This window comes from Anomaloglossus baeobatrachus, chromosome 3, assembly GCF_048569485.1.
Source record: "Anomaloglossus baeobatrachus isolate aAnoBae1 chromosome 3, aAnoBae1.hap1, whole genome shotgun sequence".
In the NCBI taxonomy this organism is placed as follows: domain Eukaryota; kingdom Metazoa; phylum Chordata; class Amphibia; order Anura; family Aromobatidae; genus Anomaloglossus; species Anomaloglossus baeobatrachus.
The window spans coordinates 635,043,454-635,061,847 of NC_134355.1; the positions used below are offsets into that span (position 1 = coordinate 635,043,454).

The window sequence follows — 18,394 nt, forward strand, 5'->3', positions numbered from 1 at the left end:
TTTTATTAAGCCATCCTCCGTTTTCCTTGATATTACATGTTTTCGGCACATCTTCTGCAAATTTTATAGTCCCTGAGTCAGGAAATTGTGGAAGTGGCAGCCGTCCAAAGCCAATCCTTGAGGGACCTGGAGTAACCTGCTATTATATGGCATGTATACAGCATGAAAGTCAGATCTGCACTAATATATGGAGACGTGAAAGAGTCTGATATAAGATTCAGGTTGTGTCGGTGGCAGAATAGATACTAAGGCTGGGGTCACACGAGCGTATAAAAAGTCGGACACGTTCTCATCCAGAAAAGTGGGGCCATTTTTTTTCATTTGTCGACCATGTGCAATATGTTTTGTTTTATTTTTTAGGTTTTTTTTTTACTCCACAGCCATTAATCTTTTATAGGACCAAACAGAATATTTGGAAAACTATATTAACAAAATATATTGCAGAATACATTTTGCATTAAAGGATTTTACGAGTGTGCCTTTTTTATTTTATTTATTATTTTTTTTTTTTTTTTTTACAGCAAGCTGAGTTATTAAACCATATAAGGCGGAGTTCACATGTCTTGAAAACATCCGGTAGAATGGATCCTGCAGAGATCCGTTAGAAAAATGATTTCTGCCGGATCTGGTTTTTTTTAACATGGGAGTTTATGGAGAACAGATTCATTATGGATCGCTATTTATCTTCTATTTGAAACGGATTCTGTAAGATAAAAAAAAATCTGGATTCAGTAAAAATGTAATAATATTGGATGACAAATAATAATAATAAATCTTTATTTCTATAACGCCAACATATTCCGCAGCGCTTTACAATCCAGGAGGTTAATATACAAACAAGTAACAGTTATAGAAAATACAATAATTGGAGAAAAAAGAAGACAACCCTGCTCGTGAGAGCTTACATCTACAATGAGGTGGGGGGGGATGACAGGGTAAAGGTGCTTATTTACAATGATGGTCCAGCCATTTCAAAGAAATGGGGATAGATAAATGCTGCATGAGCCAGTCAGCCAAAACTTTGAGATGCTTTCCAGTGTGGTGGAGTTTGACAGGGAGTTATGTTCTGAGAAGTCGTGGAGAGACTATATGAATTTAATTCGATTAGGGACTATGATAGGCCGCCCTAAAAGGATGCGTTTTTAGGGTGTGTCTGAAGCTGAGTAAGTTGTGATTCGTCCTAGCTTCTTAGGATAGAGCGTTCCAGAGGATTGGTGCAGCTCGGGAGAAGTCTTGGATCCGGGAGTGGGAGGTTCGAATTTGTGCGGATTTTAGTCAAACGTCGTTTGCAGAGCGTAGAGAACGGATGGGGTGATAGACTGAGATGAGGGTGGAGATGTAGGGGGGTGCTGCACTGTGGAGAGCTTTGTGGGTGAGAACGAGCAATTTGAATTGGATCCTGTGATATATGAGCACCCAGTGCAATGACTGGCAAAGAGCGGAAGAGTCCAAGTAATGATTGGCCAGATAGGTGACGCTGGCTGCAGCATTAAGGATGGACTGTAGAGGAGAAAGTCTAGCGAGGGGGAGGCCAATTAATAGAAAGTTACAGTAGTCAAGGCGGGAGTGGATCAAGGCCAAAGTGAGGGTTTTTTATTTTCCATGGTGAGAAAGGGGCGGATTCTAGAGATTTTCTTGAGGTGCAAGCGGCAGGAGTGGGCAAGAGATTGTATGTGGGAGGTGAAGGAGAGATCAGTGTAAAGTATAATACCCAGACAGCGAACCTGCGGCCTAGGACTTATCGTGGTGCCTCACACAGAGAGGGAGATGTCAGGTTTAGGGAGGTTAGAAGACGGAGGGAATAGAAGATGTTCAGTTTTAGAACGGTTAAGTTTCAGATAGAGAGCAGACATGATGTCAGAAACGGCGGCCAGTCACTGGTGTTCTGTAGTACAGCGGGGGTGAGGTGTATAGTTGTGTCATTAGCATAAAGATGGTACTGAAAGCCAAATGTGCTGATGGTCTGTCCAATAGGGGCAGAGTAGAGGGAGAAAAGAAGAGGGCCCAGGACTGAACCTTGAGGGACCCCAACAAGGGACAAAGTAGCAATCTGTTAACAGATCCGTTCTCCATAGACTCCAATGTTAAAAAAAAAACAAAAAACAGATCTCCAGGATCCGCTCTAACAGATGATTACAGGACATATGAACTCAGCCTTAAAGAATGAAACACCAACTTTGCAAATGGAAATTTAATCCAATCAAACCATGAATATTTTTCTAAAAAGTGAAAAAAAACTGTAGAAGATGATCTATTGTAAATAAAATATGAACGTATATAAAAAAATGCTTGATCGAAAAAGAAAAAGATATGTATACCTTCAGGGACTTTTTTTTTTTTTTTTTCCGTAAATGCATGTATTAAGGGCAAAAAATTATTTATTGGAATTGGCTTTTGTTGAAAAGGTTGCATCGTTTGTCTTGTACAAGCTTTTTATTTCTCTGCATATTGCTGGCTGCAGAATGTGTAAACTAAGAATCCTTCAGTGAGCTTTTTCGTTTGAAATTCATTTTTTCTGTCCTTTTCTGAACTTATTTATGACCACATCAAAGATCAGTTCCGTTTTTGGCTGTGGACATAAATCGGCTCAGAAAAGATCAGAAAAAAGACAGAAAAAAGAGTAACAAACCCCCCAACAGAACAAGCTCACTGGCAGGTTTTTAGTTCTTCAGCCAGCAATATGCAAGGAAATATTATACCCTATAAAAACGCCCTATAAATTATATATTATATAATTACTATATACCCTATAAAATACCTTATAAAAAAGGGTGAACATTTTTTAATGAAATCTGATTGCAAAAATGATTTTTAGCCTTCGATACATGCATTATAGAAAAAAAAAGTCCCCAAATGTGTCCTTTGTTTGATAATACTTTGAGCTTTCTATTAGTGGGAATCCAATTTTTTATTTTTTATTTACTTTATCTACATTGAGACCATTATTTTTTTCTTTTGACACAATGCTCCAAATCCTCTGCATAGCAATAAGGCTATGTGCGCACTAGAAATGAGAAGTTTCTCAAGAAAATTTCTTGAGAAACTTCTGGGAGTGAAAGATTTCCGGACCTCCGGAAAAAATCCGCACCAAATCCGCATGCGGATTTGCCGCGGATTTGCCGCGGATTTGCCGCGGATTAGCCGCGGAATTGCCGCGATTTTCCCGCGGGTGGTTCCCTGCGGATTTTTGCAGGCTGTACTGCCGAAATCCGCAGGGTACCTGCGGAAATAATGGACATGTTCATTTTCTCAAGAAAGTTTCTCGAGAAATTCTTCTCAAGGAAATTTCTTGAGAAAAATCCGCACAGCTTTTTTTTTTTACCATAGAATTTGCTGGGAAATGTCTGCACAAAGATTGCAGACATTTCTCAAGAAATTTCCGCGGCAAATCCGCGGGAAAAACGCACTAGTGCGCACAGAGCCTAAGGGAAATGATTGCATCCTATTTTACTACTGAGCTCATTGGGTATAATGAACACTGTCCCCATTGGGGCTCACAGTGTAAATTCCTTATCAGTATGTATTTGGAGTGTGGGAGGAAACTGGAGTACTGGGACGAAACCCACACAAACACATGGAGAACATACAAACTTTTTGCAGCTGGTGTCCTTGGTGGGATTTGAACCCAGGACCCCGGTGCTGCAAATCTGCAGTGCTATCCACTGAGCCACCGTGTCCCCCTATACATATGATATATGCAGGAAGCTCCCCCTAGTGGTGGCTAGAAACATATCCTGTAATTTGCAGGTGGGCAGAGGATTGCAAAAAATACACCTCATGTGGCCAGCACCTTGTGTCTTACGCTTATGTTTTATACAACACTTTATAGATTATTTTTTCTTCTCTTTTCCAGTTTTTCCCATACGGAGACGCATCAAAGTTCGCCCAGCACGCTTTCAGAACCTTTGATAAAAACGGAGATGGGACCATCGACTTCAGAGAGTTCATCTGCGCACTGTCCATCACTTCAAGGGGAAGCTTCGAACAGAAACTAAATTGGGCTTTCAATATGTATGACCTGGACGGCGATGGTAAAATCACCAGGGTGGAGATGCTGGAGATCATAGAGGTTAGTGACTATCTAGCTGTTTGCGGAGTACCCGGAGCTTCACTAGGACACACGTCACCATCCAGAGCGGCTTATCACGGGCTGCATAGATGAAAGCTTTTATGGAGTGCAATAATTAACACAGCACAAAGCTAGATGGATGTAATGTCAAAGGGGCATTGTCCCCTGCTACATTGCAGAAAGTGATAACACCGCCTGGTTATGGATGGTTATGGTTTTCTTTTTTTTAACAGTATCCACTTTGACAAGGAGGAATTCTGCTTTTCTCCCCCATCATGACCCATGTACGGCTGTAACCTCCTCTGCCTTTATAGTAGTGACTGTAATTTTACATAGCACTTCTATTTAAAGGGGATCTGTCAGCTCTCCTGACATATCTTTTTTAGTAAATTATTGTATTTCCCATCATGTCAGAATTCTTACGCACCCTTTCTTACAAGTTTGAAATGTGTCGTTCCCCTATTATTCCCTCTGGAAATGTATGAATAAATTGATGACAATTACTAGTTTTGAGGGGTGTCTCTACACAGAGTGACTCTGTCCAGTAAGTGACCAGTTTGTGAGGGTGTGTCCCTACAGAGTGACTCTGTCCATTAAGTGACCAGTTTGGAGGGAGTGTCCCTACAGAGTGACTCTGTCCAGTAAGTGACCAGTTTGGAGGGAGTGTCCCTACAGAGTGACTCTATCCAGTAAGTGACCAGTTTGGAGGGAGTGTCCCTACAGAGTGACTCTATCCAGTAAGTGACCAGTTTGTGACGGTGTGTCCCTACAGAGTGACTCTGTCCAGTAAGTGACCAGTTTGGAGGGAGTGTCCCTACAGAGTGACTCTGTCCAGTAAGTGACCAGTTTGTGACGGTGTGTCCCTACAGAGTGACTCTATCCAGTAAGTGACCAGTTTGGAGGGAGTGTCCCTACAGAGTGACTCTGTCCAGTAAGTGACCAGTTTGGAGGGAGTGTCCCTACAGAGTGACTCTATCCAGTAAGTGACCAGTTTGGAGGGAGTGTCCCTACAGAGTGACTCTGTCCAGTAAGTGACCAGTTTGTGACGGTGTGTCCCTACAGAGTGACTCTGTCCAGTAAGTGACCAGTTTGGAGGGAGTGTCCCTACAGAGTGACTCTGTCCAGTAAGTGACCAGTTTGTGACGGTGTGTCCCTACAGAGTGACTCTGTCCAGTAAGTGACCAGTTTGGAGGGAGTGTCCCTACAGAGTGACTCTATCCAGTAAGTGACCAGTTTGGAGGGAGTGTCCCTACAGAGTGACTCTGTCCAGTAAGTGACCAGTTTGTGACGGTGTGTCCCTACAGAGTGACTCTGTCCAGTAAGTGACCAGTTTGGAGGGAGTGTCCCTACAGAGTGACTCTGTCCAGTAAGTGACCAGTTTGGAGGGAGTGTCCCTACAGAGTGACTCTATCCAGTAAGTGACCAGTTTGGAGGGAGTGTCCCTACAGAGTGACTCTGTCCAGTAAGTGACCAGTTTGTGACGGTGTGTCCCTACAGAGTGACTCTGTCCAGTAAGTGACCAGTTTGTGACGGTGTGTCCCTACAGAGTGACTCTCTCCAGTAAGTGACCAGTTTGTGACGGTGTGTCCCTACAGAGTGACTCTATCCAGTAAGTGACCAGTTTGGAGGGAGTGTCCCTACAGAGTGACTCTGTCTAGTAAGTGACCAGTTTGTGACGGTGTGTCCCTACAGAGTGACTCTGTCCAGTAAGTGACCAGTTTGTGACGGTGTCTCCCTACAGAGTGACTCTCTCCAGTAAGTGACCAGCTTGGAGGGAGTGTCCCTACAGAGTGACTCTGTCCAATCAGTGACCAGTTTGTAAGGGCGTGTCCCTACACAGAGTGACTCTTTCCCAATTATCTGCAGCACGTTCTTGTCTGCTTCTTTGCCGGCCACGAACAAGGTCATACGACCGAAACGTTAACCCATATGCACAGGCTACTGAGATAAAAATCACGTTCTATTTCAGATTGATGTGCCATGGTATTTTCTCTCTTGTCCCATCAGTGACCACTTTGGGGGCAATCAGTGATAGAGGGAATGTCTACACCAAGTGACTTTGTCCAATCAGTGATAGGGGGAATGTCTATACACAGTGACTCTGTCCAAGCAGTGATAGGGGGTGTCTATACACAGAGTGACTGTCTAATCAGTGACCAGTTAGGTGGAGTGTCTCTACACAGTGACTCTGTCCAATCAGGGTTGACGGTATCAGATTGGGACCCACCCCTTTGAGAAGGGGAGATGTTATCATCCAGGTTTTCATACATTTCTGGGAGGAATAACAGAGGAACGACACAACGTAGAGTTATAAGACAATATGATCCAAGTTCAGTTTTTTATGGAGAATATAACTATTTACTTAAATACAGATGTCAGGAGGTTTGGTAGATTCCCTTTAAATAACTGCTTTTTGTAAACTTAGTACCAAAAAATTAGGTTTTGATCACATCTGCGTATAATAAATCACTCCAATTTTCAACCCGAAATGTCGGACGAGTGAAATTTCTTTGGCATTAAATATATCATGCCAGTGATATGCGAGTATGCAATTATTTTCTCGCCTAGTATCCGTATGCAATGCATATTTTTCTCCGCTTTTATGCTACAAACATCTACAGGGCCATTTACAGCGTCCTATGCTACAGAATCATAATGTATCCGTGAAAATCAGACGTCATATGGAATTTTTTTTTCAGATTGTACTTCAGCTACAAGTCCTAAAAGCCACATGATAAACCCAGCTCTACTACATCAGTAGTTTATTACAGCTATTAGGGTACGCTCACACGAGGGTATGACTTCGACTAATGCAATGTGAGAAAATCTCGCATTGCACTTGGACCAATGTTATTAAATGAAGATGAGCAGATGGTCAGCTTTTTTCATATCCAGATTCTGGATGAGCGAAAAAATGCAGCATGCTGCGATTGTCAGTGAGAGACGTGTCACTCGCATCCATATAAGTCTATGGGTGCGAGGGAAACATCGGACTGCACTTGGATGACAGCTGAGTGCAGTGCGATAATCGCATGAGCTGACAATGGAGGAGATGGGGAGATATTAATCCCTCCCTCTACTCCGCAGCTGTGATCCGATTTCAGGATCGGGTCACAGTCACGATATTCTGCTCACGCTCGCAGCACAGCAGGAGCCGAGGGTCAGTAGAATATCGCATCTGATACCATACCATCGTGTGAATCCAGCCTTAATGTCTGTTATTTTGTGATTATCAGCACTGTAACCAAAAGCCGGGGGGGCAAGCAAAGCAAGATAAGCGCACATTTCCATACAGACATAGGGTATTGGGGTATTCAGCTATTATTGCATTAGGGATCACTCATATCTGCATATAAATAAGAGTGCTATGCGATATATTGCACTTGCACCAATTCAATGAGGCAGTGCTGATCTGTGATTTTTTTTATTTTTTATTTTATTATTTTCTTCAGCTGAAATCTGGCTGCGCATGGTCATGTGAAGTGGCTGACACATGTCAATGGAAGTCTATGGGTGCCAGAAAAAAAATCGGACGGCACACGAACCATCCATATGCCATCTGTTTTTTTACAGATACACTACAGATACCATTCTGTAGCATAGAGCACTGCAAATGGTCTGGCGTAAAAATGCCAAAATTTGCTACGTTTTTGCACAAGTACAATTTGACCAAAAATTAACAACATTTTAAGCAGTTTTATGGCAGAAAAGTGGCGGAAACTGCTCCAGTCTACAGATCTGCGACAAATGGGTTCCATCTGTGACACCCCAGTTATTTCCATTAATCCAGCAGCTAAAAATCTAGGAAGATTTAATACTTTTTAACTTAACCGCAGCCATGTTTGGACTGGATTCCTTCAAGAATTTGAATCAAAGAAGTCAAATGTCACATTTATTTTCCAATGTAGGGTTTTCAGAACCTCATTGGAAAAAAAACCTAAAAAAACTCTACATGAACAGCAATATGGTCTCCCCATTGAAATCAATAGAAATCCTATTTGAAGCACTTTTGTATATGGATTTGGAGCAGATCCACATGTCGTGTTTTCGTTGGGTTTTTGGTCTCTTGGCATCTTTTCCCATACACAGCATACTCTTGATGTGGCATCGTTATAAGGGCTATCCCGTAGGCCCTCTATTGGAAAAAAAGAAAAAAAGTCAAAAATGCGTTCACAAAACAGTCAAATTGGATTTTTAAAGTGCAAAAATAAAGCTTTTCTGTACTTAAAGAAATGTGTTGAAATGCTGCTTCAAATCTGCACCAAAAAGGCATCAAATAAATGGGAGAAGATGTTCCCGCAAAAAAATGCAATAATCGGTGAAGATTATTATTGCGTAGTGTGGTGGGGAAACTGCAGAAGACGAGCAGGAGAAAATACATCAAATTTACACTGTGCGAATACGGCCTTGTGTTTTATTAACAAGCTACATAAAATGTGGGAAGCAAGACTGAGTGTTAATGCCGTCCATTTTAAGTTTTGGGCAGTTGAAGAGATTGAACTCCTATCAGCTTCTAAAATGAAGATGCTGCAGAGTTTTTGCCTCAGTATTTCTAAGGCAAAACCACGAGTGGGTGATAAATAAATTTGGTTTTGACTACAAATACTGAGGTAAAAAAACTCCCCAAATACTCCGCATGTGCATGTGGCCTTACAGATACTGAGGTAAAAAAAACTCCCCAAATACTCCGCATGTGCACGTGGCCTTACAGATACTGAGGTAAAAAAAACTCCCCAAATACTCCGCATGTGCACGTGGCCTTACAGATACTGAGGTAAAAACTCACCAAATACTGAACGTGTGCACGTGGCCTATCAAATACTGAGGTAAAACTCACCAAATACTGAACATGTGCACGTGGCCTTACAGATACTGAGGTAAAAACTCACCAAATACTGAACATGTGCACGTGACCTTACAGATACTGAGGTAGAAACCTCACCAAATACTGAACGTGTGCACGTGACCTTACAGATACTGAGGTAGAAACCTCACCAAATACTGAACGTGTGCATGTGGCCTAAGGCAATACCTAGCAGATTTTTCTGACACATGGCCACTCTAGATTTTCTTGGCAAATTTGCTGCAAAATTCAAAATCAATGTGTGTAATGTGCTCATTTGCTGCAAGCTGACAAGCTACAATGTTAAATGACACATTGGAAATCTAAAAAGCTACATAATAGAAAAGCTCCGATTTGCTAAAGCCTCAAACGCTTTTCTTTTACTATATTGTGCTTCCTTTTTTTTTGGGGGGGGGGTGCACATTCACAGCATTTCCATCCTGTGTGATGGCGTATTCGTATTCAGCATATCATAGTGCAAGGCACCCAGTGTGCAGATTTGTCATAAAACCTGAGGGGAATCCTGATGCCAGCAAAGTCAATGAGAATCCTGCAGTGTGCTGCTCATGCGCCGCCCCCGTGCCAGCAGCCGGGTGGCTCGAGGGATCTTCCGGACCCGGGTGTCGTGCGGACACTTCAAATAAAAAGGGACGTATTTGTACGGGAATTACCGTAATCACTCTGTGACGCCACCCATGGTGTGTGGTGAGATGTGGCACCACCGCTGCTGTTATGGGGTACTTGGGGGCGATGGGATGGCAGATGGATATTAACCCCTTCATGGGTAGGGATGGATGCCCCGGGGCCCAGTGTCTCTGTGCTGAGGATGGTGATTGCAGGGGCCGGCGCGCCCGGTCAGACCAGTGGATATTGGTGTACTCACAGACAACGAATCACACAAGGCCAATCGGTAAACCAAGGTGTCGGTGCCCGGCCGCCGCAGCCGGTTGTATTCTGGTCCCTCACCCGGGGTGATGGTCTGTCACTTTCCTCTGCACTGTTTTGGTGTTTGTGGACTTCCCGGTATGGAACACGGGAGTCCGCTCCCGGTACTTTTGTTGGGAGCCTTGCCCGCTGACGCTGGCCCTTGGGATCTAACAGGCCCTGGCAGATGCCCTATCCCCCGCGGTGGGCTGTTGTCTGCTTTTGGGAATTTGGTTGGGACAGGACCTAAAATCCTGCCCTCAATTGGTTAATTAGCTAGGTCGTTGGTTCCGGTCCTGGCTTCAGGGTCCAAGTACCCCCTCTGTGCACGGTTTCGGAGTCGGTTCTCCGGTGTCTGTACCGGCGGGCTCCTACCCTGTCCCGGTCCACCTCGGATCTCCGGATGCTGTCTTCCCGTCTCCTGACAGACACGGAGCACTGTCTGCCACCTAGCCAGGCTCCTACCCCGATGCCTTTCCTTTCTGTCTTTGCACTTGAGCTTCACTTTCTCCTCTCCTCCTGCTCCACTCCACTCTCTTAACGCCACTCAACTCAACTCAACTGACTCTTTTCCCACCCCGGGTTCTCCAGACACCTAGGTGGGCGTTCTCCATCCGCCTGGTCCCGCCCACTGGTGTGCCTTTCCTTCCCTGGGGGGGATGACTAGGGTTTTTGTTGGCATGATGTAACCTGGTGAGGGATGGTGTTATGCGGGGGCCTATTCTATGTGTGACCACCTGGCGGTGCCAGGGCGTCACATTCAGTATTTTCTCATTTCAGATTTGGCTGCAGATTTATTTCTGCACACGTCAATTCTTTCAGTGTTTTTTGCTGCAGATTTCACCTTTTCCAATGAGAGGGAAAAATAGGCACACGTTTCGGCAGCTATATGTACCACAAGTACGGCATACTTGTGGGGGGAGGTGAATAGCCTCTTGATACATCATTTGCCTCCAGCTGTGGGAGTATATGACGGGCACACACGCCCCATATTTTCCCTCAGACGTATCATACAAAGTTAAAGCCTAAAACCGAGCGGACGCCTAAACGAGATGATTTATTCCGGTGCCGCATTAGTTTCTTACATAAGCTGCGTAGATGAAGGTCAGGACAGAGCCTTGAGGAGCTTTTTCTCCTGCTCTTCTGGGCATTTTCAGTTAATTTGTAAACCTACCAATGCAGATTTTGTTTTGTCATGAATAAATTATTTTGAGCTGACCCAGTTTATCATTCACCAGATTTCTGATGCCGCAGTGCAGCCATGTCTGACATTTCCAGCATTTGTTGCAAGGTTGTCAGGTTTTTGTTTTTTTTCAGGAGTTGATATCGTAGGGACCTTCATCTATTGGCCAAAGTGGCTACAAAGAATGGAGAAAATGTACTGAGCCCCTGAATTCTGACTCAATTTGTGTGGGGAAAAAAAGAAGCATACAAATATATTACAGTAGGTGCTTAAAAGGGGTATTCCCTTTTTCAAAGATGGATATAGTCTGATAGAGCAAACACTTATGCAATTTACAGTTTTATTAAACTTTCAAGCTGTTATACTAAGGCCTTGTGCACATGCTGCGTTTTTTTTCGGGTGGAGTTTTGGTCCCAAAACTGAATGCATTTCCTTATAAACCAAACTCTGAGATATCATGACTATGGAATGTCTGACTGACGGCCTTACCTCCTTTGACCTCTTAACCTAAAATAAGACACGGACTACGTGACATTGGATGTAAAGGCCACAGCAGCCCCGTTTATTATCACCAAAATAATAACGCTTTAACCATAACATAGTAAATAATTCAATAAAACATAACCACCAGCAAAGGAGGGGGGGTAATTGAAGAGTACCATTGTACATGATTGCAACATCAGCTCCACCATGTGCCCTCAGCCGCAACACACCGACTCGAGGACACCCAGCCGAGTGTTGCCCAACCACTGCCCTGCTGGGACCGAGCCCAGCAGGGACCCACATTAACATGCCCCGCTGTGACCCAGCACAGCAGGGTCCCACGTTAACATGTCCCATTGTGACCCAGCACAACAAGGACCCACCTTAACCAACACACAATTGCACCACCAGGGGTAACCCGCTCCTGCACTGGGTTCCCCCCCGCTCTTTGTGCAATCCACCGACTTCAAATACCCCCCTCCTTTCCGCCACAACGAGCACGTATGACACCTTGTACGATGCGAGTCCCGCCACCAAAGACCATCCAGGGCCAACTCCACGGTTCCCTTTAACCAATACCTGGCTGTCTCCACCATCCAGATGAAAACCACCCCATTAAACTTCCAAAATTAACTGGAGACTCCAAAGCTCCCCTGCTCTAGGACCATCTTCCCTCACTTGGCTGGCTGCACATAAAACCCGGTACCCAGCCGGCCCCAGCATCTGCCCAAAACAGCCTGCGCGACCAGTCCCCAACGAAAAGCATGAGACGCCGGCCCTATCCCGAAAGGATTGGACGCGAACTCTGCTTCGTTGAGACCGCCACACTGCAGGCATCTTTGAAAATATAGACAAACTGACAATTGAACCAAGCCAACCTACCTTGATGTAACCAACTGGGAACCCACATGGGTTCACTTAATCTCTGACCCCCTTGTGGAAACACACTTTGTCAACCAACCAAGATGTCCCTAAATAAGCTGTGACACCCTACAAGTGACCACATGGCACTAAGACTGCGACGGACAGACACAGGCCCAAGGCGGTCCTGCCTGGTGTCACAAAACAGGCCCCTTGACAGTATGGCGCACAAAACAACCGTGGTCGCTCCTTCTGCTGGGACAGAACAGTCCTTAAATATCCGACTACATGGCCATCCCAAGCGCAAACCGTTAAAACATCCTAAATGTCCCAGAGCCAACACTGAAGCCCATCCAACCAAACTGAACCCCTATACATTACCGCTGATCAAACATCTGTACTCCAAAAGAAGGTCCAAAACTTCTAACAGACCCGGGCGACGCACCGCTCGAGTACTGCCCAAACATGAACCAATCAGGCTTGTGGTGCAAACTGCTGCATGGAATACCCTCGGTTAATATGATGCCTGAAAACAGACCCGAACACCAAACGAACAACAGACCTCTCTCCACAAACTGAATAGGTCACTAACCTGTACCCTAAAATTACCGCTGTAAAGCCCACCTGTGGAACACTCATAAAATCGCCAGAAAGCGATAAGACTTTTCATGCGGTCCAAAGGATCCTTGCTTCCGCTAATTGAACCCTGTACGTGTCCCCCCAGCCCATTGAAAATTATAATGACAGCCGTAATTCGCCAACGCTGTCTCTTACCGCAAAGAAATCCAGAACCCCCCGACAATTCCGAACTAAGGAACTGAATCAAGCTTCTCACCCCCAACTCATTCAGCACCAAGATCCCTCGCTGGCAGCCGTCCGTCATACCTGTCACTTTACGACCATCAGTCCCACCTGTGTAAAGAAAACCTGTGCCTGGCAAATGGCCTGTTGCACACGACTGCCATCCAATCCTCAAAACGATACTAATTGCAAAACCCCTCAGTGCCTGAACCTGGCATACAAAACCCAATATGCACAAGGTCTGATAAGCCGACGTTGGCAACCAGCCACACCATGACATACTGGCTTCCCAGACATTCCCCCCCAAGACAAAACCCATGTTGTGTCACGAGTAGAATGTGTCCCCATGGCACGAAAAGCCCACATTAACATCACGGCCGTCGGTCCCAGGCCTTAAAAGCTCAGGCACCCGCAGCATCCAGTGGTACGAATAACCCATTCAGCATTGGATAACAGGCCCGACCCAAATTATCCTCTGCCGATGTGCAAATCCCGTCACCTCTCACTAACGTCAGTTGTTACACAACAAGGAAACAATCCAAACACGCCTGCTATTGAGAGGAGCCATGATCCCAGTCACAACAATATGCTGTAATATCTTAAACCGACCTGGAAAACCCAAACAATATCCCGCCATGACCGTTGGAACCCCGGTCCTCGTGAAATGATAACCTTCCACCCTCTTAGCTAAACCTTACAAATTCCAGAACCCGCAATATGCCTTCCACTTTGCTCACTCATTTACCAACAAAGATCAATGTGAAACACTGCCAGTGCATATGCCCGTCGGCAAGAAATCCCTGCCCAGAAAGAAGCCTGCCAGCAGCACCCGCTAATCCCCAAGGACTGCCCACCATGCCCGAAACTATCATGCTGCTGAAAACACGAAACGATGGGCTGCGCCGCAACGTATACCGCCGTTCGGGACTGAAACCTTCCATGCAAGCGGGCTTGACTCTAATGCCCGCCCACGGTTGCCAAAACGGTCACACCCCACCTGGTGTAGCAAAACCCATGCAATATTGCACCATAGCTTGGGCGGCCCGGATGAAGCCCCCCGCTGGTTCCAAAGCCAGCCAGACATAAAACCATAGGGGGTTCGGCCAGGCCGCACTCTGTTATGAAACCCGGAACAGCCAAACAACCTCTAAGACAACTGAAAATTACCCGACTCTGAGCAAGCCGGAATCCACCCCATGCTGTATCCATCCGCAAAACTGTACCAGGAAAGCTCAAACCACACCAAAACTGAAAACAGTGGAACTATTACCTTATCGAGAGGATAACTCAACCAGTGCATACTGCCATGCCACTGTTCCTCCTGTCAAGAACTGGGCAGGCCCCTGACCCCGGAAATGTACCAATGAACGGTATTAAGATAAGACACGCTATGACCCCTCACAACCCAGCTAGTCTCTACTGCGAGGCAACCCAACAGTCACTAGAAGGGGACTCCTCATAAACCCCGACCGGCCAGGCTCACTCCTCTGCAGCCTGCAACAACGGGCCCCCACTGCTTCAATAAACAAAAACACTTGTGTGCCACCCGTGGTAGCCCCAAACAGAGAAATACTACCCCTCCATGCCTCTATCAATGCCGCGGGGAGTATATACATGTATACACATACATATCCCTTTTTTTTTTTTTTCTTATATATGAACTTCATCTGAAATCATCGCACCTGGACCTTACCAAAGCACCGAAGTAACTGCCGGGTCCACCACTGCCATAAAATTAGACTAATGCAACAATCCCAACGACCGCGGCTAACCCACATGACATTAAACCGTCGGCGTATACACCCCCGACCCCAAAAAATGCAACAACCTCCATAATCCCAACAACTACTCCCATTCAACATCCAGGAAACCACCCTGAGCTCCAGGCCCTTGTCCTGGACGACTCGCAAGCATCGGACCACCAAACAATCCTGCAAGGCTTACAACCGTTCCCCATATCAAGCCAGGCCACAATGCCCGTACCAAAGCGCGACTGACTACCCGACAACCATAACACTATAGTTAACCCCAGCACCCCAGCGCTACTTGCCAAAAGGCAGAATGCCAATCAGCACCTGAGCTCGCTGCAGGGCTGACAACTTGTAATCAACTACAACCTCCCAGAACCAAGACCTTTAAACCAAACTCCCCCACTACTATCAAACACAAACCCCAAGTATGCTGCATCACCAACCCCCCCCCCCCCCCACCTAATCAACAGAGTACGAGGTGCAAGTGAACCATAATCTTACCAGGCTGACTCCAAGGTGTCCCCGGAACAGCCGTCAATGATCCTCCGCGCCGAGCAGCCCCAGGCCCCGGGACCTCACCAGCTTCACCGGCAAGGTCGACCGGCTGCCCAGGCTGGAAGCCAACTTCAAGATGTTGCCGACCCAGAGCAGTATTTAAGCAGCTCCGGCCGCTCCTCCGTCATGCGTCTCTCCGTCGTCTGCAACGATCACCGCTGTCCAGGATCCTACACCGGCCCTGCACTACTGCGCAGGCCGCAGCCGCTGCCCGGGAGCACGCACCGGCCCTGCGTGGACGCGCAGGCCGCATCTACGGGGTCGCCGTCCGGTCACATGACAGCCCCGCAGGTCCACCTCCTCCGGACGCCGGGGCCAAGTGATTGCGACGCCGGACCACATAACCGCGCCGCGGGTCACGTGGCCGCGCCAGCCACATCACCATGCCGACCCCGCGCCGCAACAGAGAAAAGCGATGACGTCACTCACCGCCTCGTCGCTGTCCTCTCCCTGGCATCCTTGCTGCTGCTGCCCGGGATCGCGCACTGGCCCTGCGTGGACACGCAGGCCGCACTTCCGGGTTCGCCGTCCGATCACATGACCACACCGCCGGGCCACGCGACCACCTCATCCGGACGCCGGGGCCAGGTGATTGCGACGCCGGACCACATGACCGCGCCGCCGGTCACATGGCCGCGCCGGCCACATCCCCCTTCCGACCCTGCGCCGCACCAGAGAAGGCGATGACGTCACTCCCGCCTCGTCGCTGTACTCTCCCCGGCGTCGCCTCCCCCGACGTCCTCGCTGCTGCCCGGGATCGCGCACCGGCCCTGCGTAGGACACGCAGGCCGCAGTTCCGGGTCCGCCATCCGGTCACATGACCGCACCGCCGGTCCACGTGACCACTTCATCCGGACGCCGGGGCCAAGCGATTGCGACGCCGGACCACATGACCGCACCGCGGGTCACGTGGCCGCGCCGCCCTCGTCACCATGCCAACCCCGCGCCGCAACAGCGAAGGGCGGTGAAGTCACTCACCCCCTAGTCGCTGCACTCACTACGTCGCCGCCTCCCTCAGACATCCTCGGTGCCGGTGCCGCTGCCGCCCAGAGCACTGCTGCTGCTGCCGCCGGAGGGGTCCTGCTGGGCTCTGGATCCGGCGACGGGAGCCCGGTCGTCCAGCCAATCTCTCGCGCCAGCCGCACTTCCGGGTTCAGCGCCCGGTCACATGACCGCACCGCCGAGCCATGTGACCGTGACGTCAGGACGCCGGGGGCACGTGACGGCGACGCCGGACCACGTGACCGCGCCCCGGGTCCCGTGGCAGTGTCACCCTGGTGACCCCGCGCCGCGGGAAAGGTATTGAGGCCGGTGACGTCACTCACCACCTCGCCGCCGGGATCCTCGCAGCGTCGCTCCACCGCCGTCCACCGACCGAAGCCTCTGCACCTGGATCCAGCCGCCGCCGTCAAATGGGTCCCGCTAGGCCTCCGGTCCAGAGCGCCATCCGGAGTCGAGGTCCCGTAGAAGCCTGGACCTCCTCCAGCACACGACCGCCATCCACTGCGCCGACTTCACCTGGACAGGGGACGATTTCAGACGTCTTCCAGGTGCCGAATGACCAACCCCCAACAGTCTGCCCTATATATACTAACCCACACTGACCTACCCCTAACCAATCAAATGTCCCTATAACTCCTGTAGCCCCACCTCCTGGTTTCCCGCCCAAAATAGCTCACCTTAACCCTTTGCTACACCCTCTGGCCTAGCATCCCTCTTAGTCATGTTGCCCTTCCTTGAGCCCCTTTGGGGCAGCAGTCCGGGCTGTCTTTTTTGCTGTGTGCACGTTCGAGTTTTTTCGGCTCCATCTTTGTGGTGACTACATCTTTGTGGTGACTACCACAATTCTTTTTGCGCTTTGTCCCTGCGTTTCGGAGGACTGGCAGATCAATCCCTTGCTGACTCTGGGTTGGCGAGGGGTTTTTCTAGTATCTGGCCAGTACCGGTCCCCATATAAAGTCCATGGGGACCAGAATACGGCGCAAAAGGGTAGGAGCAAGCGTTTCATAATTACAGAGTCACTGGGGCGGCTGACACACTGCTCTCATGGGCTCTCATTCTTCTTCCCGAGCCGCTCATTAGGTTCATAAATATTCACTGCTTCCCCCACCCACCAGCATTTGTGCTTTGGTTGCAGTCAGACGAGCCCCCACACTGAGTGACAATGTGTCTGAGGCTTCCAATCACAGCTGAAAGTGGGCAGGTTTATATCGTACAGCAAAATAAAAAATTGGCAAGGGATCCACCCATATGTTGATACCAGCGCAGATAAAGCCCGACAGCTAGGGGCTTGTATTCTCAGGCTGGGGATACCCTTGGTTATTGGGCGTCCCCCAGCCTAAAAATATCAGCCAGCAGCTGCCTGGAATTGCTGCATCCATTACATGCAACAGTCCCGACACTTTACCTTGCTCTTTCTGATTACCCTGGTGCGGTGGCCGTCGGGGGAATGAGGGAGTTAATGGCAGCCACGAAGTCCTGGATTAGCGATGGCACAGGCATCTGAGACACCCCATCACTAATCTGTAAGTGAAAGTAAATAAACACGAACACTGAAAAATCCTTTATTTCAAATAAAAGACAAAGAAATCCACCCCATTTCACCACTTTATTAACGCCCCAAACACCCTTGCAGGTCCGACGTAATCCATATGAGGTCCCAAGACACTTCCACCACTGCTACATCTGACGCTCACAGCGAGCGCCATAGAACAAGACTGCCCACTGTGAGCTCCACGCAGTGACTGAAGTGAGCTGTGCGATCAGTGGTGACGTCACTCAGGTTAGCCGCGGCCACAGCTGGAGTCCTCCACCTATGACTGCAAATCACCGATGATCACGTGGCTCACTTCAGTCGCTGCATGGAGCTCACAGCAGGCAGTCATGTTCTATGGCGCTCGCTGTGAGCTTCAGATGTAGCATTT

The 18,394-nt window shown here is 48.0% G+C and overlaps 1 protein-coding gene across 1 annotated transcript in view; it reads left to right on the plus strand.

Annotated features, from left to right (window-relative positions):
• The window catches only part of VSNL1 (visinin like 1), a 243,575-nt gene that overhangs the window by 210,816 nt on the left and 14,365 nt on the right, over positions 1 to 18,394 (plus strand). The window contains exon 3 of the mRNA XM_075341129.1: positions 3,854 to 4,069. Coding sequence (XP_075197244.1) covers positions 3,854 to 4,069 — 216 coding nt within the window. The remainder of the gene's footprint in view (positions 1 to 3,853; positions 4,070 to 18,394) is intronic.